Source organism: Neopsephotus bourkii, unplaced genomic scaffold (genome assembly GCF_033783945.1).
Source record: "Neopsephotus bourkii isolate Nb327-2 ecotype Australia unplaced genomic scaffold, CSIRO-AGI_Nbou_v1 NB_1630, whole genome shotgun sequence".
Lineage (NCBI taxonomy): Eukaryota > Metazoa > Chordata > Aves > Psittaciformes > Psittacidae > Neopsephotus > Neopsephotus bourkii.
The window spans coordinates 10110851-10135712 of NW_026902105.1; the positions used below are offsets into that span (position 1 = coordinate 10110851).

Consider the following 24862-nt stretch of genomic DNA (forward strand, 5'->3'; position numbering starts at 1 on the left):
TCTTCCTTTTCCTTGCAGCTATGTGTGATCATTCTCCCTCCGCATCCAGTGAGGTAAGTTGGGCTCCTATGGTGTGAGCATATACACACATCAGAGAATATAACATCACTTCTCTGGTTGATTGCCCTTTCACCGCAGCTGCGAGGCTGTGGGTGCAGGAATTAGTGGCTGGCGCTCCAGTTTCTCTGCAGGCTGCACTCAGCCTCCCTGCTGCTCACAGGCTATAATGTGTGGCTGAATTCCCTCCCTGAATGGATCTGGATAACCTCACTTGTCAGAAGCTAAGAAGAGGGAGCTTAGGTCCTGGCTATGTCTCCAGGCTCACAGAGCTACATCTGTTCCGCAGCATGAGCCAGAAAAGGGCTCAGCAGCCAGCTTAGATGTTAAAGTGTAAACATAGGGTAGATTAATCTCATCTCACAAATCTGAAGGGATCTAATTTGACTACAGAATGAAAAACTAATTTTACGAAACACTAAACTCATCATTCTTCCCATTGCCTTCTAGTACACTCACGCTGAGACATGAACAGAAAAATACATGACCAAGAAACAGTTGTATTTTTCCATCTCCTTATGTTCCCTTTCCCAGTCTGCTCCCTTGCCTGCATGTTTGGAGGAGCATGACCAGTCCTAAACATGAACAGTTACACTTCAATGGCCATGGCATAAATCTGGCTTCTTATGTATCCTTTTCACTTACCTCATTATGTGTAATAAGCTTCAGATGGATAAACCTAGCAGCTCACTAAAGTGCTGACAGAACTGAGATCTTCTGAAAAGTATGAAGGAAATGAAAATGACTCATCAGACATGCCAACCGATAACAAAGCAAAGCTGCACTACTCTGACAGTCCCTGCCTAAAAAGAGAGCTGTAAAAAGCCATGTTTGTGAGGGTGGTATCTGGGAAATGGTAGCACAAAGTAACTAGAAAAAAAATTTCGTTGTATATTTGTATTGCAAAATAGCTGTGAAAGTGTTTTAACTAACGAAGACAAGAGAGAGTAAAATGTAAGCATGGGTAGTATATTAAATGGTATATCACAATTATATTTTTAATTAAAATATTTTTTCTCTATTTTTAATTCAGAAGAATACAGTCCTGGGTCCTTCTCTGATCCCTCAGCACATGACTTCACAAATCACTTCATTATTGCAAGTGTTGACAGACTGATCTTGGCAAAGGTGTTAGGCATAGGGACTAGATTGAGTCATGCAAATGGATGTCCCATAGTCAAAACCTTTGAATGTGCCTGGAGTTCTTGGATGCTGGGGAAGAGAGGACATTAAAAAGTGTTTTGGGAGAGAAAACCACTAGTCCCCTTTAAAAACATCATTGTAATGAAACAATACAACACCTACTTAGTTTTTTATTATTTTAAATTTAAAATACCCCCAAAATGGACGTTGTCCTTTCGCAAGTCTTGTGAAACATGGCATAGCAGCTAACATTGTGTTCATTAGTATATCAAAAGAGTCAGAGAAATAACCTAAGTATATCCCAAAAAACAGACAATATTTGAAAAAGATGAGGACTGGAAATTACAGTGTAATTCTTCCCCACAGCCCCCCAAATCATCCCTTATTTTGGTTTCTGTTCAGGTCCCACAAATACTGCTGTTGGTGATCCATTATTTTGTTCAATCATGTCATCAGATATTCAGCCCTGCTCACTTCAAGCTTGCCAGCCTGTACCAATTCTGTACTTCCCTTGGATTAGTGGAATTATTTCAAGCTGTATCTTCAATATCATTCCCAAGTAATCATATTTATAGAAATTTTATGGAATCTATACTAGCCAAGCAAAGGATGGTCCATATCTTGTTCATATCATGTTCAGCCTGGAGAAGAGAAAGCTCTAGGCAGACCCTAAGAGCAGCCTTCCAGCACCTAAAGAGGGCCTACAAGAAATCTGGAGAGGGACATTTTAGAAGGGCATGTGGGGATAGGACAAGGGCTAATGCCTTTAAGCATAAATAAGGGAGATTTAGATAAGGTATTAGGAAGAATTTCTTCCCTGTGAGGATGGTGAGACAGTGGAACAGGTTGCCAAGAGCACCTGTGAATGCCCCACCCCTGGCAGTGTTCAAAGCCAGGTTGGATGGGGCTTGGAGCAACCTGGTGTAGTGGAAAGTGTCCCTGCCTGTGGCAGAGGGTTCGGACTGGATAATCTTGAGGTCCCTTCCAACCCAAACCAATTCTGTGATTCTGTGATCTCGTTGGTGTGAATACTTTTAAAATGTGGTGGCTGTAAATCATCATTGCTCTTTTGAAATGATTGAGGCTTGGCCAATTGGAGGTAAATTCATGGGGCCAATTCACATTCTGTAAATTTCTCCTCCAAATGCCAGTTTTTCGTTGAATGGAAGACAAGAAAGAGACATTAGGAAATCATTTGTACATTAAAATTATGCTTATTGTGTGCTATTCTTTTTCCAGATGGACAGGTTACACAAACTCTTTCAAGGAAGCTTTACCTTGTAACTTTTGGCTTGAACTTTTGAAGAACATGAACCCTTCCTTGTAATTATGCAAGGAAATCTGTGGTGGTTTTCAGAGAAAGCTGAGGAAAGCTCAATGATAATAAGCATGATTCACTCTAAAAAGTGGACAAACAGCGTAAAAATAGCATTGCAACTCAGGAAAATAAATTTATGTTAATAAAATCAGGCCAGGTACCCTTAATAACACACACTTTACATAACTTTAAAATATTCATTACATTTCTGATGCAAAAAAGTGACGAAAAATTAAAGTTATTTGAAGGCTGCAGAGAGTTACAGAATCCACTTACAGGTCAGTGGGTTCCTCAGGACTTAATACACTGAGTCCTACTACTTTAACTAGATGTAGCCACAGGATGGTGCTCATGGACTTTGCGAACTACATTATGAATCCGGAAAACAAACTCCGAGAAAATAAGAAAAAGCTAGAGAGAGGGCGCCAGGCTCTCTCTTTGGCAGGCTGTTGCTTGTCCTCTGAAATGCGTGAACCTTCAAGCAGTCATGGATTATGATGATTTATTTATGTATATTTATCGAGTCCTCAAGGGCATTGCAAATAGGCCTATCATCCGCTTCCTTGTCTTCTGGGTATTATTGTTTAGCTAAATACATAAATTAGGGACTGAAAAGGTACCAAATGTGTCACATTAAGCATCAATAAACTAAGCATCTTACTGCTTCAGCTTACTGAATGGTTATCTTGCAAGCTACTCTCTTCTTGACAAGTGCAAGTGCTGGTCCTCGCACACAGCTGGCAGCAGCATAACGACAGGGTTTCCCAGATTCCTAGGTCTGGGAGATGCTTTTTAGATCTAGGAACCTTTGCCATAGGAAAAAAAAATAATGGATTTTTCTTTAAAGCTCAAACACTTCTGCAGTTTCAAAAATGTGCTGCACCCTGTGAATTTGGACAGGACTGCAGGAGGACCTGGCAGTCCTACTCAGCAATAGAAGGTCCTCCACTAGAGAGTTAGTCACAGCCACCTCCCCCAGACATACTGCCTTCCCCTTCCCTAGAAGGGGTTCCAATATACACGAAGAAAAGGATGTTTCACCTCTGCTGGTTGTTTCTCAACTGCAGTCATTCAGTGATTTCACTTGTAACTTTATGCAGATGGCAAGGAACATTACAATGAATATTTTTATTCAACTCTTAAATTCTCAGGACTTACAAACTTAGCAAATAGTAGCCTTAATTGTAAATTCAATAGGGTATACTATAGGGTGACTCATTTCTATATGAATATAGATTCTGCAGTTCCATATCCCCATTGCAGTGTCTATGCATATGGCAGAAAATGTGCATATGTACTACGATGCTTTTAATCAAGGTTAATACCAAGCCAGACAAGTGCTGGAACACTTTAATATAAATATTTCTCCCATGAATCATTAATCCACACATCGCAATACCTGGCACTGGGGGATGCTCGCATTCCAACCCGCACGGTGGAGGAGGCACCTTCTAAATCATTTAAAACAAAGTGAACCCGGAACTCCAGGGAGAGGAAAATGAGTTAAAAGGTAGCAAAACCGGAGGCAAGAGGACACAGAAGAGCACAGCACCTGCACGGTACCCCCACCCTCCCGCGGAGGTCGGGCTCGGGGGCGGGGGGTTGGATCGCAGGCACAGCACAGGCTGCTTTTTCTTCCCCCCTTCTTTCCCACCTTCTGCTCTATAATTGCCCGCCTCCTTTCGCTCCGCTTTCTCCTTATCGGATGCGGCGCAGCGAGGGAAGAGCTGCCGGAGGGGAGGGAAGCAGCTCTCCCGCAGCCGGCTCCGCACCCACAGCCCCGCGTGAAAGCCCCGCGGAGCCCGCGCAGGTGGGTGTGAGCTCCACTTCGCCTCTCCGAGGCTGGAGAGGGATCAGCGGCACCTCCGGGATAGGGACCGGGATCAGGAGTGTTACCTACCCACCTGCCGGCAAACCCCGCGGCAGCCGGAGCAGAGCCCCGGAGGGAAAGCGGGGTGCGGGAGAACTGATGGAGGGGGGACAAAAGTGTAGATGGGGCGGGCAGCGGAGCCCTTTATAAACGCCTGCAAAGCTTTACCTTTAACAATAACAATTAAAAGGTAACGAGTTGCACCCTAGACTGGAGGGTCTGGCTGCTACTCGCCCTCCCGCACCCTCTCTCCGCGTCATGTCGCTGAGCCTGGGTCCCTCTCTCTCCTTGTGTGCCGGTTTAGCGGGGGTAATAACCGGGCAGGAGAGACCCCCCCCGCCACCGCGACGGTCCCACGGGGCGCGTCGCTCGCCTCGGTTCGGCGGAGGCAGCGACCTCCCCGCTGTCCCTTTCCTAACTGGGGGGGGGAACCATGCTCTTTCAGGCGGGGAACCGGGGGCGCCTCGAAGGGCAGTCGGGGGCCGGGGGTCAGGAGCGGCGCCGCTCTTGTGGGCTGCGGCTCCCCGGGCCAGGCTGGATTCGCGCTGCGGGGCTATGGAAGGGGCGAATGAAGCGCACCCGCCGGGACCGCGTCCCCGCTTCTCCCCCCTCCATCGCCTTCTCCCCCTTCCCGTGACGGGGCGGCCGCGGGGGCGGTGCGGGGCAGGTCTCGCTCTGCCTTTCGGGAGCCTCACGGAGGGCGCCCGGGCTGCGCCGAGGCCCCGCTGGGCGGTGCGGAGCTCGGAGAGGTGTGCCGCGTGTCTCCGGGCTGGCAGGCCCCCGAGGCCTCAGGAGAAGGTGCCCTGTTGCAGTGCAGGCGTTCTGGAGCCCACCCGCGAGAAGGGCACAGGGAGCGGAGCCCGCTGCCCTCATGGGCAGTGCTCTTGGCCTGGGACGTTAGGGCTGTTCTGCGAGAGAACTGTTTTACCAAGGAGGTAATAAATGTGAAATACACCAAAAGCTGGAGGATGTAGGGTATTTCTGGTCATTAGAGATGATGTCAGCCGCAAGGTGGCTGCAGGTTGGTGATTGCCTTGCCTAGGTCAGTGAACCCTGAAGTCATTGCAGAGGCAAACTTGTGCCTAGTTTGTCCCAGTTGTGTGTATCCCAATAAATCTTCTCTGTGCAATGGCTTTTCTCTAAAACCAGAAGTAGGAAGTGTTTCTATGCAGGATTACATGTCATATAGATTTTATAGCCCTTACATGGGAGTAGGGCTTATCTCAAAGTGGGAGGTTTTATTTTTTAAAATTGGGCTTATTTTAAAGTGGGAGGTTAGCCACCACTGTGAGTGAGCATTTTATGTCTTGGTTATTACTTGGAAAGTGACCACATTGAAGAATGAATTATATGATGTTCTTTAAAGAGGCTACATTTGCTTGCTCTAGGTTGTATTACTGTGTGAGGGGAGACGCCTCAATACCCAACGTGAGATACAAAAGGGGTGGATTTCAGATGGTTTAAGACTTAACTCACTTCATTTTGCCTGTTGCCTGTCACTAGCCATTTGGCTGCTGACTGGGCTGGCTTGTCTGTGTCCACTCCTTGGGTGTTCATGTAGAAGGTTTGTGTTTATGCCATGCAAAACCAATACATGTAGGAAGCCTGGAAACTTTGCTGGGGTTTCCACATCTAGACTATGTGTCCTAAGAACTGAGCATAGCAACACCTAAGTTCCTGGTGCACATCTTTGTTACTGGATCTAGTTATTTGCCTCTGACACGAGAGATATATACTGTAAGAGATGGATTCAAAAAATTTATTTATGTAATGTGAAATTCATTGGTAATTTGGCTAAAAAATAACTAACTTCCCATGGGGATGGTATAAGAATCATAGAATCATAGAATAGCTACGGTTGGAAAGAACCTTAAGATGATCCAACCCCTTAAGAAGTTCCAACCCCCCTGCCATGGGCAGGGACACCTCACACTAAACCATATCACCCAAGGCCTCGTTCAACCCGGTCTTGAACACTGCCAGGGATAGAGCATTTGCAGCCTCCCTGGGCAACCTATTCCAGTGCCTCACCACCCTAACGGGAAAGAATTTCCTCCTTATATCCAATCTAAACTTCCCCTGTTTAAGTTTTAACCCATTACCCCTTGTCCTATCACTACAGTCCCTAATGAAGAATCCATCCCCAGCATCCCTATAGGCCCCCTTCAGATACTGGAAGGCTGCTATGAGGTCTCCATGCAGCCCTCTCTTCTCCAGGATGAACAGCCCCAACTTTCTCAGCCTATCTTCATATGGGAGGTGCTTCAGTCCCTGATCATCCTCATGGCCCTCCTCCTAACTTGTTCCAACAGTTCCCTGTCCTTTTTATGTTGAGGACACCAGAACTGCACACAATACTCCAGGTGAAGTCTCACAAGAGCAGAGTAGAGGAGCAGGATCACCTCCTTCGACCCACTGGTCACGCTCCTTTTGATGCAGCCCAGGATACGGTTGGCTTTCTGGGCTGCAAGCGCACACTGAAGCCGGCTCATGTTCATTTTCTCATCGACCAGTACCCCCAAGTCCTTCTCTGCAGGGCTGCTCTGAATCTCTTCTCTGCCCAACCTGTAGCTGTGCCTGGGATTGCTTCGACCCAGGTGTAGGACCTTGCACTTAGTATGGTTAAACTTCATGAGGTTAGCATCAGCCCACCTCACAAGCGTGTCAAGGTCCCTCTGGATGGCATTCTTTCCCTCCAGCATATCAACCAAACCAATTCACAATGATTAAGCCTCTTATGTATTTCTAGGTGGTACATCAAGCATTCATGACTGGGATTTGAAACAGCAGACCTACCAAATCCTGAGAATAGCTATTACAATTTGTAAGTACTTAGGAGATGTAGGTCTTTTCCTCTTATTTGTCTAGTAATGAGTGAGGCACTTCAGTCTGCCTTTTGTATTAGACAGTGGTTAATAAACTAAGTTTGTGCCTTCCTCTGAGGACAGTGAGAACATGGAAGGCAAAGTCAATGATGGTATGTTGAGAGTATTAGAGAAAATAGCACAGGAGGTAAATGGGAGGGACCTGCAACACAGAAATACATAACCCAGAATTTACCAAAGTAAACTTTCAAATGCTGAGTTCTTGCTGACAGAAAGAAATCTACTGTTATCTAAATTTAATTTTGTAAAATACTAACAGGAGAGGGCAGCAAAAATTCCTCCTGGTCCAGAAAATCAGCTAAAACTAGTGCAGAAGGAAAGTTCAGAGATAGATAAATGTTTATAAGTGCAATGTTATGAACACATTGACATATCTTCAGAGGTGATTCTATAAATGTTAAATAACTGTCCCGGAAAGTGTTAAAGGCCAAGTACAGATAGTGAAATTTGTACTGTTCTTAATCTGGCTTCTGTGGACACCCATTCTGGAGCCTGGTCTTTGGCTCGAGAATTGCTTCCTGTAATCCAGCTAGTTAACCTAGGACTGCCCTGACTGTTCATGTAGTGCTCCACTCTGAAGTGTTGGTGTTCCTAACTGATTAAGTTAGAGTAAATATTTTTATCTTGGTATTGCCTACAAAGAGAGTTCATGCTTACTCAGTTGATACCCTGCATGCCTTCTGAGCTGCTTGTGCAGCTGTAAGAGCCATGTAGTATAACAGAGAGCATGGAAAACCAGTATGCTGGAGAGAGCAGTGAGAAGAGGACTTGTATTTCCTCAAAACAAAGTTTTACCTTTTTTCACAACTTATATGCAGAATTGCTCAGCTAAACTGATCAATGACTTTCAGTGGGTTTTTGAGTACCCCTATTTGTTATTATATTGTTCTATAAGAGACTTGCAGGGTAGTTTTCATCTGATTCCATTTATGTATGTAGACATTGATTTATTTATTTATTTATTTATTTATTTATTTATTTGCAGACTCCTGAAATACGTAATTTAGCATACCATTCTGGATGCTTTCTGCATATAAAGTAGAAGACCATTTTAGTCCTACTTTGCTTTCGAGAGCTTTATTTTCCACAGGTATCTTGAGAAGGTGCTTACAACACTGGATGGTATAGAGATACCCATTTAATCTTGTTATTCATAGCATACTCTACTGCAGTACTATACTTCTAGGATGGATGTATGCTTAACAAAGAATACCTATTTTCTCTTTATATGGGCTGAATTTTCAGAACTGTTGAGTAGCCCAGCTGAGGGTCTTTCAGGCAAAATATGCCTTGGTTATAAATCTGCTGTCAGGATGAATTCTTGGTTGTATTAATGTCTCTAGCAAATTCCTGATTTTTTTTTTTTTTAACAGAATCCAGATTTTGCCCATAATTTTCATGAAAGTGGATGCCTTATCTTTGCAGGTTTATTAAGTCTTGTTCTGTGTGTTTTCAGACCTGCTGATACTGTGTGTACTCAGGAGAGGAAGATGCTTTGTCGGTATGAGACACAGAGCTGTTTCCTCTTGGCTTTTTTAGCTGTTGCAGCTTTCTTCGTCAGTGATGCTCAGGGCCAAGGTAAGTCGCAAAAAAGAAGCTTTTCAGTCTGATGTTCAGAAATAAACTTTCTTATTCCAAACACAGATGTTACTTCCCTCTTAGGAGGATGTGGATCCACACTTACTACTCATGTGAAGCAGTTTTGGTGCTGATCTTCGGGTGTGGAAAGAGTAGAATTATTTGTTCATGTGTGCTCTTTGAACCTAGTATCTCAAATAGCATTAGTCTTTTTGCAAGTTGAGGTGTCTCTCTCTCTCTCTCTCTATATATATATATATGTATATATATAACTCATTTACTTGAAGCACTTATCAGAAATTGCTGTGACTGTTCTCTACATAATCAAGTCTAAAGGACCGTCTATGATATCAAATTTATATGCCATTTCTATATTTTTTCTTTGTTGGAACAGTAGCTATTGTAACACATCATTCAATATTGTATAGGACTATTAAATATCACAGACTACTTCTTGAGCTTTCTTTTTTAAATCTCCTTTGTGGGTATTAAAAGATACAGCTGAGATTGTTAGACTTAAATACTTGTTGGATCACATTGACAGTGGCTTGACTTTTAGAGAAAATATATCCTATTGCTTTGGGAAGGAGGGAGAAAGAATGCCAATGAGATTTTGCGATTTCTAAAGAAAGATGTTTCTCTCAACTTTATATTTATGTAATCCCTTTGATATGAAACTGTGTAGGCATAACTGGGACCAGAATTTGATCCTGGGGCTCTTCTAAAGCGTCTTCTATAATGCATTATTCATGAGCACAAAGACTAGTTGCGACCTGAGGCTTTCCAAGTTCTGGCAAATGCAAGTAACAGCACTGTCCAGCCTGCGTGGCACTCACGTGCTGTGGAAGCATACATACCATCTTGGATGTTTGAGAATCTGGGAGAGTTTTATAGGTCTCTCACAGAACTCAGGAACACGTGTAAGCAGTAATATTTAATGTGGGCAATGTGAGGTGAATGAAGAAATAATGTTCCTGATGTTCAGCACATCAGTTCTGGTCAGAAAAGAGCTTCAGAATGTTTGTGACTTAATGAGCCAATAAAGCAAAGCATATGGTTAGTCCTCTCTCTGTGTTTTTCAGTCCTAATACATATGGTTAAGATTTGTAGAACAGTACTGTGGATTGAGATGCATCTCCAGAAAGTTTTGTGAAATTCCTTGGGCTTGGAAAACCATACTCTTCCCCCGACTTTTATTTATTTATTTTAACTTTGATTTAATCAGCCATCCGTAAGGGAGAAAGCTCTCAACTATTAATACAGTGAAATTAAGGTCAAGGAGAGTTTTTTCCATAGTCACACTAGCAAAGCTAGAGGTGGTGTACTTCACGAATAAAGAACAATACTTCCCTTGTTCTTGCACTCTTCCAGCAAGCATTAGCTGCTGAATGCTGTCAGCAGGGTCATACGAAGCTAAGTGGGCTATTGCCTTGGCCCAAAATGACTGTATGTTATTGAATGAGGTGCTAAGACGTCTCTATTCCATGTTTGCAGAAGAAAAATATCTCTTGCTACACTTAAAGTAATAAGATGTTTCTCAAACCCATTCTTTCCTCAAGGTTGCCATCCCTTGCAGTAAACTCTTCATGCAGCAGGCTATTTAATACATTTTAATACAACACTAACAGTATGGTTTTCTGTTTTAAGACATTGTACACCCTGCCAAGGTGTAGGAAGAGCTGGTATTCGTTCCAGCTTGTTTCCTTCCTTTGGCAAAGATGCTCAGGTAAAGGTGTGTAACGTGACTTCTTGGAAAGGAGAATGTGTTTAGGAGACTGAAGTCAACATGCCTGAAGCTACAACTTAATACTTCAGCTGAGGAGTTATCTGCGTTGAGCTACACGGTTTCATCTCATTTATTACCTGAATGCCTTCATAGTGCCATTCAGTTTTTACTCAACAGCAATTATACTTTCATCACTGGTCTTTCTTTCCCATTCATGATGTGACTTAACAGCTTTTGTCTACTTATGTTCTTAAGTAATACACAAAAATAGTGCTGGGCAAGAAAAAGACTAGAATTTTTCACTTATTCATAGAGTAACTTGATTGAAGAATTTTTGTTCTGTATTTAAAGATGGAAACTTTTCTTTCTGTAGCAGTAATCTCCGTGTGTTACTAATGTAATTGCAGTGCATATTGACTTCTTCAATTCTTACGACAAAAGTAAACTGGGAGCCACACAATTTAGTTAGTATCCAGTATTAGACTATTGGATGTCTTGGAGAACGGCGCATATGCAATTTATGGTATTTTTCCTTTCCATTAAGATACTAAATAGTTCACTCTTTCCATAGTTGTCCACAAGGCTCGTATATTTGGAGTACTAATTTATCTGGTGGCATAAACCAAAGCCTTGAACTTGTCTGAAGTTTTCTTTTGGGTGACTGCTCTAATGTTGCTGACGGCCATTCTCTTTTGCATTCCTGTAAAACCACTTAACGAGCTCTAGATACTGATTTTTATCAGTTAACTGACTCAGCTTGGATTAATTTTTTTCCCTCTCGGCAAGAAGTGAGATTTTGTTCCACAGACAATAAAGGTCCAAAGAAATAAAGATACCCTCTTCAGGTTGGTGAATGTGTAGTAATTCCCATCAGTATTTTGTTGTCTGTTTAAGTGTTAGATTTTTAACTTCCTTAGCTATATGTACTTTTCTTTGCCAGAATGTTAGTCTTTGCACAACTAAGACACAGTTGAGTACCTGTCTGTTGAATAATTCTTTTCTTCCTTATGGCTAATTGCTGTGTGGGAATATCTGTTCCCCTGCACTACCACCTTTGATACAAAAAGTACCCAGTGAAAATTGACTAGTTATGTAAAGACTACCCTGGCACAACTTTTCTAGTCTTTCATGTTGTAACTCTGTAGTAAACAGAAGAACTTTTGGTGATTGTGTCCTCCTTTGCCTGTAAGATCTGTGATTGTTTTTTAGGAGCTCCCAAAGTGTACCTGGTTTGGTGATGGCTAATAGCAATTAGGTCAGAACTATGCTTCTTTGTTACAGGGTGCTTTCATAAACTGTTAAGTTGAAAGTAGGGTGGAATGGAATGACAGGGGAAGGAAGAAGATGGCAGAGAAAATGAACTCTGAAATTCTGACATGATTTTATTTGTCAATCCTTGGTGTTACTTTGGTGCTCTCTGCTCTGCTTCTTAATCCCCATACAAATTTGCCACTTAATCCTGACAAAACATGCAGCATTTTTACACTTGCATATTGTCATTGTTCAAAAGTTTATTTGCTATTCCTTAGACAAAATAAATAACAAAAGGAATTGCATATTTTGCAAACTCCTAGGTATGATTTGCCAGACTTGGTTCATTCGGCCCCAATTCATTGTGATTTATGCATAACTCAAAGACAGAATGAATCCTGAGAATGAATTAAAAGCTGAAATCCGTAACTACAGTCTGCTTGACTTTCAAAATGTTTTGCCATAGTGTCTGTCATTTTATTACAGTTATAGCACGCTGAATGTTCCTGCAGACACCTGCCCAGCAAAACAGTTTGCAGTAAGAGGGCCAAATTTTCAAAGAACTTAATTTGTATCTGCAGGGATTCCTGCACACGCTCTTGCTTACAGCCTCTTTTGCTCTAAACTCCAGTGAAGTGACAGGCATCACAAGATGAGGTCTGACAAGATTGTGCCCAGAAACTGGGGAAATGCCCTGATTGGGTATAAGCGCAGTGCTGTGAATCAGAACACTTGAGTGTGTGGAGCTGGTGTGTTGTTTTTATCCCCTTGCCTCTCTTCTTGAGCTTGTTCTCTGAAGCCTTTGAGAATATGGTGGAGGTGTTACTTAGCTGTTCTTGGTGCTTATGTACTTTTTTTTTCCTGTTTTGTGATGTTAAGACCATCAAGGCAGAAAACTGCAGAGCCTGCCTGGCAAAACTGTCCCTTGAGGATTAAGAGGCTGGATGCAAGGGAATACATCTCTTGTATTATACCTCCAGATCTTTTCTTCTAAGACCCCAAATGTTTTTATTGGTAGATAACATTAAAAAAACCACCACCCCAAATCTTAGAAAACTACAGCCTCTCTCTTCCCTTCTTCTTTCTTCCCTCAAGCTGTTGGAAAAAGGAGCACGTAGGAAAAAGCAATCAGTTCAGGACAGGTCTTTGGCTGCTGCTACTGCCAGAGCTGCCTTGGCTGTAGCAGGTCAAATGGAGAGTTCAGAAACTTGTTGGCTGGCACCTTCTGCCTGTTGACTCAGATGCTCCATATGCTGTAATCCTTGAAACTCAGGAATATGATGAGAACTGTTGGCTTATTATATCTGGAGGACCAACAAACCGTGAGCAAGAGCCTGGTCACTGAGGAGCTCTCTTGGGCTCTGGGGGAAAGAAATTGCCACTTCCCCCTGTCAGATAATTTCCCTTATTTCTTAGACTTAGAGAAGCCTTAAGGGTGGTAGTGGTAGAGGCACCAAGGGTTTGGAAAATGGAGAAATTCAGAGATCTGTGGAGGTGGTGGGTAAGGTTGATGGGGGAGTTTGTTAATCTTTTCTAGCCCTTTCTGTTGCTCAGCCTCTGGGCAGTTTCCCTGGCTGCCTTTCCCTCTAGATGTGTTAGTTCTCTGTGAGCCATACCCCGTTCAAATGTGTTCTCCTCACTGAAAGGCTTGGATACCACAGGCTGCACAGCTACCAGCTCTGCTGCAGTTGTTTGCTGTGGAGGGATGTGGCTTCCTGAAGAACAGCTAAAATGCTATGTAGAGTTTTGCCCAGCATCAGTGGAGATTGTCCGAGCAGAGGAATGTAAAACTGTGAAAAACTAGTTTATGGGCATAGACATAAAGTTGCTGCTATTGCGGTAACAACATAGGGTGGATTTTCCACTTGTTCCCTCTCTGTATTGCTTCACTGAAATATCACCTCTTTCTCATTCATTTCATGCTTTTATTCATTTCACCTGCTGCTTTTACTTGAAACCCAGGCAGAATATAAATAGAAACTGCGTATCATCCAGATTGCCCCTTGTCTAAATCTTGACTTGCCTGTGCATGCCTCTAGTCTTAATGAGACCAAAGCAGTTCCTGCAGCTGAACAAGTTTATGCTGCTTAGGCCAGGTTTGCAAACTGAGCAGCTGATGTTCCCTCTGCCTTGTGCATGCCTGTATTTTCTCTTGGTTGTTGTGTCCTCACAAGGCTTCGAAAATTTGGCCCTGAATGACCTTAAGTGTGGGGAAGTGCCCACAGTAATGCAAGGTAAAGGAGGCTGGGCAATGCAGTGTAAGCAAAGAGAGCAATTTTAAATTCCCATATATTAACAAAGAGCATTTTTATTACCAGCTTTGCCTGCTAAACTAGACCCTTAACATCTAACACTGTTTGTCTTTCTGTCCTCTGCTGTTAGGTTGTTAGTTTGTTCTTATAAAGAGATAAATAAAAGATATGTCTGAGGGAAGTAGTGCACCTGGGGATGTAATTTTACAAACTAATAAACTGATGTACGTGATATTTTGAATAACTTGCATCCTTTATCATTAAAATTTTGTGTTGTCTTCCTGTATGTGTTTATCTTTGTTTGTTTAAAATTGGCAGTTGCTTTTTATTTGAATTTAAAATGTTGTTTTCTTTCCCCACTTTCAGTGTCCCCACCAACAAGACTAAGATATAATGTAGTCAGTCCTGACAGTGTACAGATCTCTTGGAAAGCCCCCAAAGGGCAATTCACTGGATATAAGCTTCTTGTCACTCCAAGTTCAGGTAAAACAAAAGTCTGTTTGTTCTTTAAGGTGAAGGGACTGTCTTCCTAAGACTGAACAGCTTTTCAGAGGCTAGTATCATTTTGCAGGACTAAGAAAGTGTGACCAAGCTGTGTATAATGGGATATTGACTTGTCAACAGAAGAGAGAAATCAATTTTACCAGGGGGTAAATCATAGGCATAGAATGTGGGAATCAAATGCTTAAGGTAGTAAAGTGGGTGGCTCTTCATTTCATATGCAGCCCTTGGGAATTGTCACTGATCATGTCATTACCTTTCTTTCAGTGGGGTAAAAGGAAATCTATGGAGTATTCAAAGGAGAGCTGAAATAGGAACACTATTTCAGCCAAAGCTTTGAGTAGGATCTTCCTGAGCCTTATCCCATAGTGAGCTGCCCCGAGAAAAAAAAAATAGGAAAAAATAAAAATATAAGCACCCAAACAAGCCCAAAACCATTTAAAGGGCTTTTTGAATGAAAACTTAAAATGTAAAGCTAGGCAGCAAAATGGCTGCATAAGGCTACATGTATAGAGGTACTCGTATACACATTTAAATATAGGTACACTTTTAGCATACAGTTAAAATACATATTTGTATGCAATCTATATATATGCATATGTATACATAGAAATGTTTAATATTTGTATTTATACATAAGAATTTCCTTGTCCAAATGAAATGGGCAGAGGGTATTCGGAGATGATATGGGTATGATGGATTCAGAACTGTCAGCCACTCACAGAGCAGTGTGAAAGCCTGTGGGCATGATGTTAGCCACTTCGACAGCTTTTTGCCAAATGTCTCCTTTTTTCTTAATTAATGGTTTTGCTGGACAAATGGTTTTTAATTACATGCCATTACTATTATACCACATATATTATATCACATAATATACTAATATATATGTTATATTACATGCCAGTTGCTGTTATATGAGGCCCAAATACAAAGGCTGATTGATTGACCTTAGAGTGTTTCTATCTAAAAAAAATTGGTCCATGCCTTTGGTCAGGCTGCCTGAATTCTTGTTTTTATGGGATGCCATCTGGCTGGGATGCATGGATACTTTCGAAAGTGGGAACACTTGGGTAACTGTAGACTTAGGGGTAGTCATAAGTCATTGCATTTACCATGCTATAAGAAAAGCAAACAAAATTATGCATTTGTGGGTTGGGTTTTTTTTGTCTTTTCTCTTACAGGTGGAAAAACCAATCAATTAATTCTTCAAAACACTGCCACCAAAGCAATCATTCAAGGTCTTATTCCAGATCAAACCTATGCTCTTCAGATCATTGCATTCAGTGAAGACAAGGAGAGTAAACCAGCACAAGGCCAGTTCAGAAGTATGTGTCTTTATCATGATATTCAGAATTTATCAGATATTTAATGTAATTTATGAAACTGTAATGAAGTCAGATGCAAAGTGGGACAATGGAAAAACAATTCCTTCTGTGGTGGAAGGCCAATCACAGATTTTAATTGGTACATGTAGGGCTGGAGGCCTGAATTGATCTAGTCAGTCTTGCATAGGAGGTTCCTGCTTTGGGTTGTTTTTCTTTCTAGTGGTTTGAAATAATTTTATTTCCCCATTATGTTATGAAATTAGCCAGTGTCTCATGGAAAAGAAACTTCAGTGAGCAGGAACAAGAAGGAAAGTACTGTATTCTGATAGTTGAAACATTTCCTTCCCTTTGTCCAACTTTTAATAAAAACATTCTTAGAGCAGTGCCAACTGACATCTAGTTGTTAGTTCAATGATACTATGAAAGGCTGAATTCTTACTGATCTTCAGATGTCAAATATGTTTATGAATTATGGTTAAGACTTTTTATATGTGACCTACACATACTCTCAATGTCTATATCATAGTGATATAATTGTCTTGATCTGCATCTTAAAGAGCTCAGCTAAATGAGATTAAAGGAGATTTGGCTGATAAAGACAAAAATGTGACAGTCTGGCAGCACAGTTGAAAGCCTACTGAATTCCCTTGGGATAATACTTCTCGCTGTCATTGCTAAACTGCCTTTCTGTTAGAACCATCACAAGATAAAATATGCTGACTACTTCATGTGGTATTTGTCAGAGTTTTTCTATCTTTTCACCACTACAACTGTGTGTTTACTACTTTAAGTTCTGTCTGGCTAGAAAACCCACAAACCCACAGATTATTGTAGCAGTAAAGAGCAGGCCACATAAAGCTACAGCGACTTCTATAATATGAAGTGTTGCTGTTTTTTAAACTACCTCTCTGCTTCAGGAGAAATAGAGCTTGCAACTTGATTTAAGAATAAAGGGTTATGTTCTATTTAGTATACTCTTCCTTTGCTGCAGCTGAAAACATGTAGTACTTGATGAGGATGCGGTTTCATTTGACAATATGATGCCTTGCATAAATAAAATTAGATACAGCATGTATACAAATCCTTCTGTTTTACTATCTTGTATTCTGTTCTTTTTCCCCTTCTCTGACAAGCGGCCACTAGTTCTTGAGATGAAAAATGGTCAAACATATGCAAAGCTTTGAGAATATCCTCTGGTTTAGTGCACTGGAAGTATGTTTAATACTGCTGAGTTGCAACTGATGTACTAAGAATTCTCAAGCCTACAATAAAATTTTGTTGTTGAAAAAGTATTCTTCTTTATATAGCTGGATACACTTTCTTATCCTAGCTTTAGTATATTCTTACTTCAGTACACAGTAAGCAATTAACAAAGATCACTGGGGATTTTTTTTTTCCTTTTACACTGAGGCAGTGAAAGAGCATTAGATAAGCTTTTTGTCTGTGTAAATATGTGAGTAAAACTGGTGTCTTCTTGTCTGTTCTTCCTGTGTGGTTAGAATTTTGACAGTTAGAAATGGCTTTCCCGAATCCAGAAATCTGTTAGGATGTGATCTTATCTCCTATGAGCATTTTCAGACTTTGGTATTGGTTCTCTGGAGAGAACAGCACTAGCATTTCAGGAGGCCATCAAGTGGCTGCATAGTTTGCTCTGAGCTTTTTCTCAAAGGAATAATGGTCTTTGAAGGCCACAGAATGGCATCCTTTTTGACTAGTAGTATTCGGTAATTTGAGCTCATTTATTTTATTTGGAGTCTTGTTTAAATAAGAATTAAACCCAAACTTCTAAATAAGACCTGATGTCATCATGGCATTATCTGTAACCCAGCTAATAACCAAGATCTGCCTTGGTAAAAGCTGACTCCTCAGCAAGCTTGTGGACCTGTATTTGCTTCTGAATCACTTTCAAAACCTAAATGTAAAGGTGATGTACAGGTACACATCCTATGTTAGTAAGGAGAGAAGTTAAAAATTGTTATTTTTTCACCAATTTCCTTACTTTTATACTGGGAGTGTAAGAGCTGTAGGTTCTGCAGCCACTAGTAAAGTCACACTCAGATATCTGACAATGATTTGTTGTCTTCCTTTAGACCGTAGGATGGTCTTGTGGTTATATTTTGGATTGGAATTTAGAGCACACTTAGCTGTTTCAGATATTCCATAGACTACTGGGTAAATTATTGAAATCCATTTGATTTTTGTCCATTTCCGTAAAACGGAATACTTGTATTGTCTATTTGATATCATATGTTTCAAGAGAGAAAACCTTCTTTCACCCTCTCAGAGTATTTTTTGAACAACGTAGCACAGAGAAACTGATCCTGGCTAGACTCAGTTCCTGCTTGGATGAGTGTTGGTCATAGTCCAGCTTTACATGAACTAAAGATTTAATTGCAGTACAATTTTACTTTCTAAGAAAGATATTTGATTATTTTTCATTCTTTTAAGCTGTTCCTGACTGTTGTAGATGTCTGGGGCATTGACACCAAGTTGACACTAAGGAAGTTCTGAAAGGATTATTTTTTTATCTTATATGTGACTTTAGCAATGATTTTGCCAGAATCTTTCACACTGACTAGGGTGGTACTGGGTACTAATATAATATTAAGAATTTCTAATCAAGCTGGGTTCTGCTTGGCTGTTATGAGAGATTTGGGACATAAGAAGGGAGGTATCCCACCCACTTGTGGGAAAGGAAACTGTTGAAGGCTGAGCTTCAGAGCAGCTTCGCTCACAGGGGAGTATTTGGTGCCCTGATCATAGATTTGGGCATGTGATCTAAGCTGATTCTTTAAAGAGGATAATATAACAGCTGGCTTATGTGCTTTTGTGTTGAATGACTTGGAGTGGAATTCTGCAATGCTGGACTTTCCCCAGCTAGCTTTGCCAATTTTCTGGACTGTATTTCCAGTGCTGGATCTTGTAGCGTGGGCTTAGGTGCTGGCATCGCTATATTTGGACTCTCCTGTGTGAGGAGAGTCACTTTTGAGAACTTTAATGATGATAGGATGGGGAAAGATTCATAAAAAGAACAAACCCAGAGGGAGGGAGGGAAAACCCAGTAACAGTCACTTGTTACCTGAGCATATCACAAGCTGTTGTGTGCAACTTCGTTATCTCTAAGAACAAAATTACATGCTTCTGACTGCACTGTTTCTAGTTTGATTGATTATTTTTCCCTGCTTTACTTTTCAGTTAAAGATATAGAGAGAAGAAAAGAAACAAGTAAATCCAAGGTGAAGGATCCAGAAAAAACAAATGCGAGTAAACCAGCTCCAGAAGGTCAGATCATAATACACATGACTTACGTGATAATCTGAAAATAATCAGCTTTTTTAGTTAACTTGGCCATTGCATAGATTTTTCTTCTGTCAGTACTTTAAATCTGGTTTCTAGGGTTAAGTTAAACAGAAGGGAAAAATCAAGGATATTGGAGTGTTGCTACAACGGAGATATTGCTTTTAGTTCGGTGTTGTGCTTTACCACTTTATACAGTAAGCACTAAGTATCGCCATGAATAGCATAAAAGCATGTTACCTGTATTTCCCTACTTGGTGCACTTTGAGTAATGAAATAATTGCATGTGCATATATATACATAATAATAATTTCATATCATAGCTGCAAGGCATACTTGCAGTATTAATTCCTATCTAAGGTTGAATTTTCGGTACTGTATAATTAGACACATAATAACTTGCTAACTCTGTCCTAGTATAGGTCATACACATGAAAACATCTGAAACATTTTGGGGGTTAGGGGGAAAGGAGTTCACTTTGTCTTGTTGCAAGAAGCTGATGTCCTGGTGAAATGCCTGTCATGAGAACTTTGTCTGGTATGGACAGTAAAATCTATTTCAAGCTTAATATATAACTCTATTTCCTGTTATTCCAACATTCAAATAGCATCTTCTTTATGAAGTAACCCCAACAGTAATTATTCCCTTCAGTGGTTATTTATGATGTTCAGAACAAGCACAGATGAGAATAGCTTAATGACCTTAAATAGTCTCTCTGTGAATAAATTGGACAGTTTCAAGGATCCCATTTATCCCACTCTTTTCAGCTCTATTCCCTACTAATGCAGGTAACAAAGACCCTCACCCAAAGCTCCTTGAAGCCTGTGCAAATTTTTCTCACTTCAGGGGGTTTTTCTTCTTACCAGACATACTTGTGTCATGTATTTATTAATGCTATACAAGTTCGTTTCCATACAGCATTTCTCAAACCAAAGCATCCTTGAATTCATCACCCTGAGTGCATTGGGGAAGATGTTAGTACTTATAACGCTTAAAAAGCAAGTTATACCTGCTAGTGCATGATAGGGTAGTGGACAGGTGATCTTTCTTTCATGTCTAGAGGAAGACTGAGTTGGAAGAAATGAGCGCGCTAAAGAAGGAAAATGTGATGTGTCATCTTAATGAAGGACAAAATATGAAGTGATAAAAGTTGAAGGAGGGAAAATTGAGCCTGTAATAGGAAAATGTTGATTAAATGCAGACAGAGAAAAGTGTCTGCCAGACTGTGGGAGAGTATTTATGCTTTTTTACTGAGTAGGGGCAAAAATACAGTTGGCAAGAGGAGACTGGATCCGTAGCCTCTCCCTTTTTAGGATTCATGTTTACTTGTGAAGTCATGAGCTCAGTCACTTTCCTTCTCTCTGCACGATTTTTAGATATCTAAACTTCTTCAGTTGTATTGGGTCAGTTTGTATCAGAGCAAAATGCACTTCCATTGGGACTTGTGAAAAGCCGTTGCCTTACACTTACAGTAGCATGTTTTACTAGAAAACTGGGGTACATATTTGAACAAAAGGCAAAACTTACCAACTTCTTGATCAGCAAAACTGACCAACAAGAAAACCCCTTATGCTAGTTTTTATGAATTTGTGATTTTGTTCAACCCTATTCCCAACCCAGCTATATTTTAATGTAAAGTAATAGACTTTTTTCCTGCTGTCTAGCTATTACATATTTCTTCCCTTTGCACAGTATAATGATTATTCAGAGTGATGGAGATTCCAACTGAATGACTTCAGTGGGAGTAGAGTGAGAGTCCAAGCAAAATTGTTGTGCAGAAATAACAGCATCAGCAAAAAAGTGCATAGCTGGGATAGAAGTGAATTAGAACTGATTCACAGAGAGTAATGGTATCAAAACTCTCCTAGTTTAGCATGCAAAGACCATTCTACCTCAACTTGATATTGGATTAAAAAAAAGTAAAGAAGAGTCTGTGAAAGAAATGGATTAAAGATACAAGAGCAAAATCTTATGGTGAAACCATGAAGAATCGCTTGATGTTCTGCAGATGTTTGACAGGAAATTATTTGAGTATGACCAAATGAATTCAGGCCAGCAGCTAATTGCTTTCATAACAATTTAGTATTTGGCTAACTTTGATGAATTTTATAGCAACCCTGATAGATTCTGTGGCTGTGTTACATCCTTGGTCAAGTTGGTAAGACCTCGGGATTTACGAGTACAAAAGAAAATATTAGGTAGTATAATAACTTACCTGAAAACAAGAGCAATGTTGGCCCACAAAAAAAAAGAAAATTGAAACGATGTTGACAGTGGTTGTGGCTTCTGCTCTTGTCTTGGCTGAAAGAACAGAGAAAGCATATTTTACTGTTTCTGCAAGTATCATAGTCAAGTTTTGATGTAAGGAGGTACCTGCTGTGAACATCTGCCCCACTTGTTACAGGAGGATGTTTATATAGGAAGAAACTACAGTGTCTTTGCAAGCCTTAGAAAGGCAAAGATCATCAGTTATGTTCCTGCCCATGGCGAATTGCCAGATTTCACATTTAGTAGGCCAGAAAATCCAAAATCAGTTTTGGAGCAAAACTAATAAAGCACAATATGTGTACTTATAACATGTATGTAAAATATGTATGAAATAGCATATGGTCTCTGTCAGTAATTCAAGGTTCAGTTTGTGTATTATGATATATCACATATCCTGCTGATTTTCTCGAAAGGCACACAGTTATAGAGATTTGTTGTTTATAAATACTTACCTAATGCACTTTCTGTAGGCTCACATAATAAAAGCCAGAAATTTCACTTTCAATTTCACTGGGACAGACAAAGTTTTCACCATAACTCTTTTACTCATAGAAAACAGCTCTTTGCTAAGAAATACAAGATGAGTATCTGTATTAATGATTCCAGATGGTTTCAAAGCTTCTCACTCTTACTTTTGTCTGTGGTTTGGAGAACTGATTCTGCAGTTCTGTCTGTTGTTTGATTATCAACTCTCTGAGGCTCTAGGTAGTGCTGGGAAGTCTGGATGTCTTCTCTTGACTTTCCAAATCTACCTTTTTCTTTTGTCTGTAAATTGGATTGTATTTGGGTTTTGCTCTGTCTTTGTGGAACTCTGTCAGTGGCTCCCGTGGCTTGCTAGTAATTTTTCCAGCAGCTTCAGTAACCTAGATTAAAATTTTCCATCTATTTTGTCCTGCCCATTCAAGTAGCTTGAAAAGATTTACTTCTTTCTTTCCTGCTCTAAATACTGTGCTCTTATCTCAAACAAGCCTTCGGGGTATACCCAGTCACGTCATTGTGCCCAATTAATTCAGGTTTAATGACTAGCACTCATCCATCAAATGTTCACTTTATATTTGATTTCCAGAAACCTTCTCCAGCTCTGAGCAACCACTTTCAAGTCTTGAATCTTCTTTCTTATATTTTTCAGAACCTGTTAGTTTTTAGCTTAGTGATTTATCACTGCTGTGCACGCTCATTTTAATGTCAGAAGCCTTTTCTCTTTCTGTTGAGATAAAGCTCACAGACTCAGCTTCTTTCAACATGCAGATATTTGAGTACTTGTCCTCTGGCACTTCTCCACCTCCCTCATGTACAAAGCTCCTTTCTGCACAGTGACAGGGGTTAATACATTCTGTCCCTTCTCAGATGTTTTGCAGTTTCTCAGATAGCTTCTATGAGCGATTCTCTGATTTAATCCCTTTGGGGAGGGGAGAATCTCAGTGTTTTGACTATATTCCATGACAAATATGCAACTATATCCTTTCTCTGCTGAGTATTTCTGTGTGTCTGAAATGTTTTTAGCCACACATTTGAATAAAACCAACAAAACACTGAGGGTCAGTTTAATTTTCTTGATTGTGGACTTTATTTGGAGGGGTTTTAGTTGAGAGGTGTGGTGGCTTAGCTTAGGATAGCAGCCAAACTCTCACCTAGCTGCTTCCTCACTCCCCTCCCCAGCAGGACAGGAGAGGAAGGGGAAAGAACAGGAATGAGAAAGCTCATGGGTTGAGGCAAAGATGGGGAGACTGCTTGCCAGTTACTATGGTAAGCAAACAGAGTCAACTGGGGGAAAATTTACTTAATTTATTGCCAATTAAGGTAATTTTAACAGAATGCTAATGTGGGTAGTGAAAACAAAAAGGCAAACATTAAAACAACAGTTTTCCTTCCTGCTTTCACAGACTCAACTTGGCATCTTCCCTTTTCCCAGACTCCTCTCCTCTCTTGTTATCTGCAGGTTACGCTCAGTCCAAGTCCACTCAGAGAGGAAGCAAACAGTGCAAAAAAGGGTACTGAGGAGTTATTTCTCTCTACCATTCTTTTCTTCTCTTCCAGTGTGTGTTCTCCGAAGGCTGCAAGGGAATACCTGCTCCACCATGGAGCCCCTCCTCATCTGAGGGTTCCCTCTGCTGTGTATCACTCTTCTCCCCTTCCTCCCCACTTTCTCTACCTGGTATTTTCTGCCCTTTCTGAAGTATGTCTTCCCAGAGGTGTCACCAGCTGTGCACAGGCATAGGGCAGCCCCAGGCCTCCTCTCAAAAGACCACCCTTCCATCTCCCCTGCTGCCAAACCTGGGCACAGGCACCCAATAGAAGAGATGCTCTAGTAACACTTTACTAGAGTGAAGCATTTGCACAGTCTTAAACATGTCATGTGCATAAATTCCCTTATGCAAATCTCAGATCAGGATGATTTACAGCAGCATCAAGCACGTATGAACCAGATTTCTCTTCTGAGTCAAGCTTTTACAGGATAAGCCTTCTACAGACTGTACACTATTAAAATGGTGAGTTGTAAGCTCCCATAAAAGATTATGTGATTTATGTATTGTAACGTATCAGTTGCTTTCTCATCATAAAGTGCATTTAATATAGTCATTTAGTAAGTATGACTTGTTAGGGAGGTTAGAGATCTTCACTGCACAGTACAGAACACGCCGCTTAGTTCGGCCTTCCCAAATTAGAACTGCATTTAATCCCTGGAGAAAGTCCATTAGGGGCGGGTGCGGGTTTTTACCAATTCTTATGAAGATCTAGGGGCACGTGGCCTAGTTAAAAAGCCTGGGAGAACTCCAGCCTTTGAAATCCTTTAGATGCTCTCTCCTTTCTGATGGAGTCACCTTTACCACATGTCAGGAATCAAACCGGCACAATATTACCAGAACTGCCTGGGCCAGTGTGGGACCTGAGATAACCTGAGAAAAGGGGTATTACCCCTTAGTTCCTGTCCAAATGGAGTATGCAGGTAGAAGCTCTAGGACAAATCAACCGACAATAAAAGCTAGATCTGCATTTATCGTTGTGGAAGGCTGAGACAAGCATGTAGAAGCTTAGGAAAGAAAATCTGTAGCTGATCTGTTGGGTCATGGGTATAGAAAGGACAAATGAAAGAATTAGGCAGTAGGTGAGTGAAAAATAATATAGAAATCATAGTGGGCCTCAGCAATAGGAAAGAGCTGCAGAAGGTGTTTTAATGAGCTGTGTAATGCTATACCTTGGCTTCCACAGAGTATAATAGAAAGGTGTAGATGCCAGGTTATATTATCTGTATCATGTAGCTAATACAACATGAACTAATGTTAAAAACATTGAATAGTGACTTCATGTGTCTTAACTGATATGTCTGCATTTGTATATTAAGTTAAATATAAAAGCTTCTGAGGAAGAGGCAAAAAAGACCCATAAGTA

At 40.8% G+C, this 24862-nt stretch overlaps 1 protein-coding gene across 3 annotated transcripts in view; it reads left to right on the top strand.

Annotated features, from left to right (window-relative positions):
- The first annotated feature begins 3976 nt into the window (after positions 1–3976).
- Positions 3977–24862, top strand: part of COL14A1 (collagen type XIV alpha 1 chain) — a 117470-nt gene continuing 96584 nt past the window's right edge. Inside the window, exons 1-5 of one of the 3 annotated variants that reach the window (XM_061373462.1) lie at positions 3977–4328; positions 8730–8851; positions 14447–14563; positions 15763–15906; positions 19102–19188. In XM_061373462.1, coding sequence (XP_061229446.1) covers positions 8764–8851; positions 14447–14563; positions 15763–15906; positions 19102–19188 — 436 coding nt within the window. In that variant the 5' untranslated portion in view covers positions 3977–4328; positions 8730–8763. The remainder of the gene's footprint in view (positions 4329–8729; positions 8852–14446; positions 14564–15762; positions 15907–19101; positions 19189–24862) is intronic. The other 2 variants (XM_061373461.1, XM_061373460.1) reach the window with 2 other exon arrangements.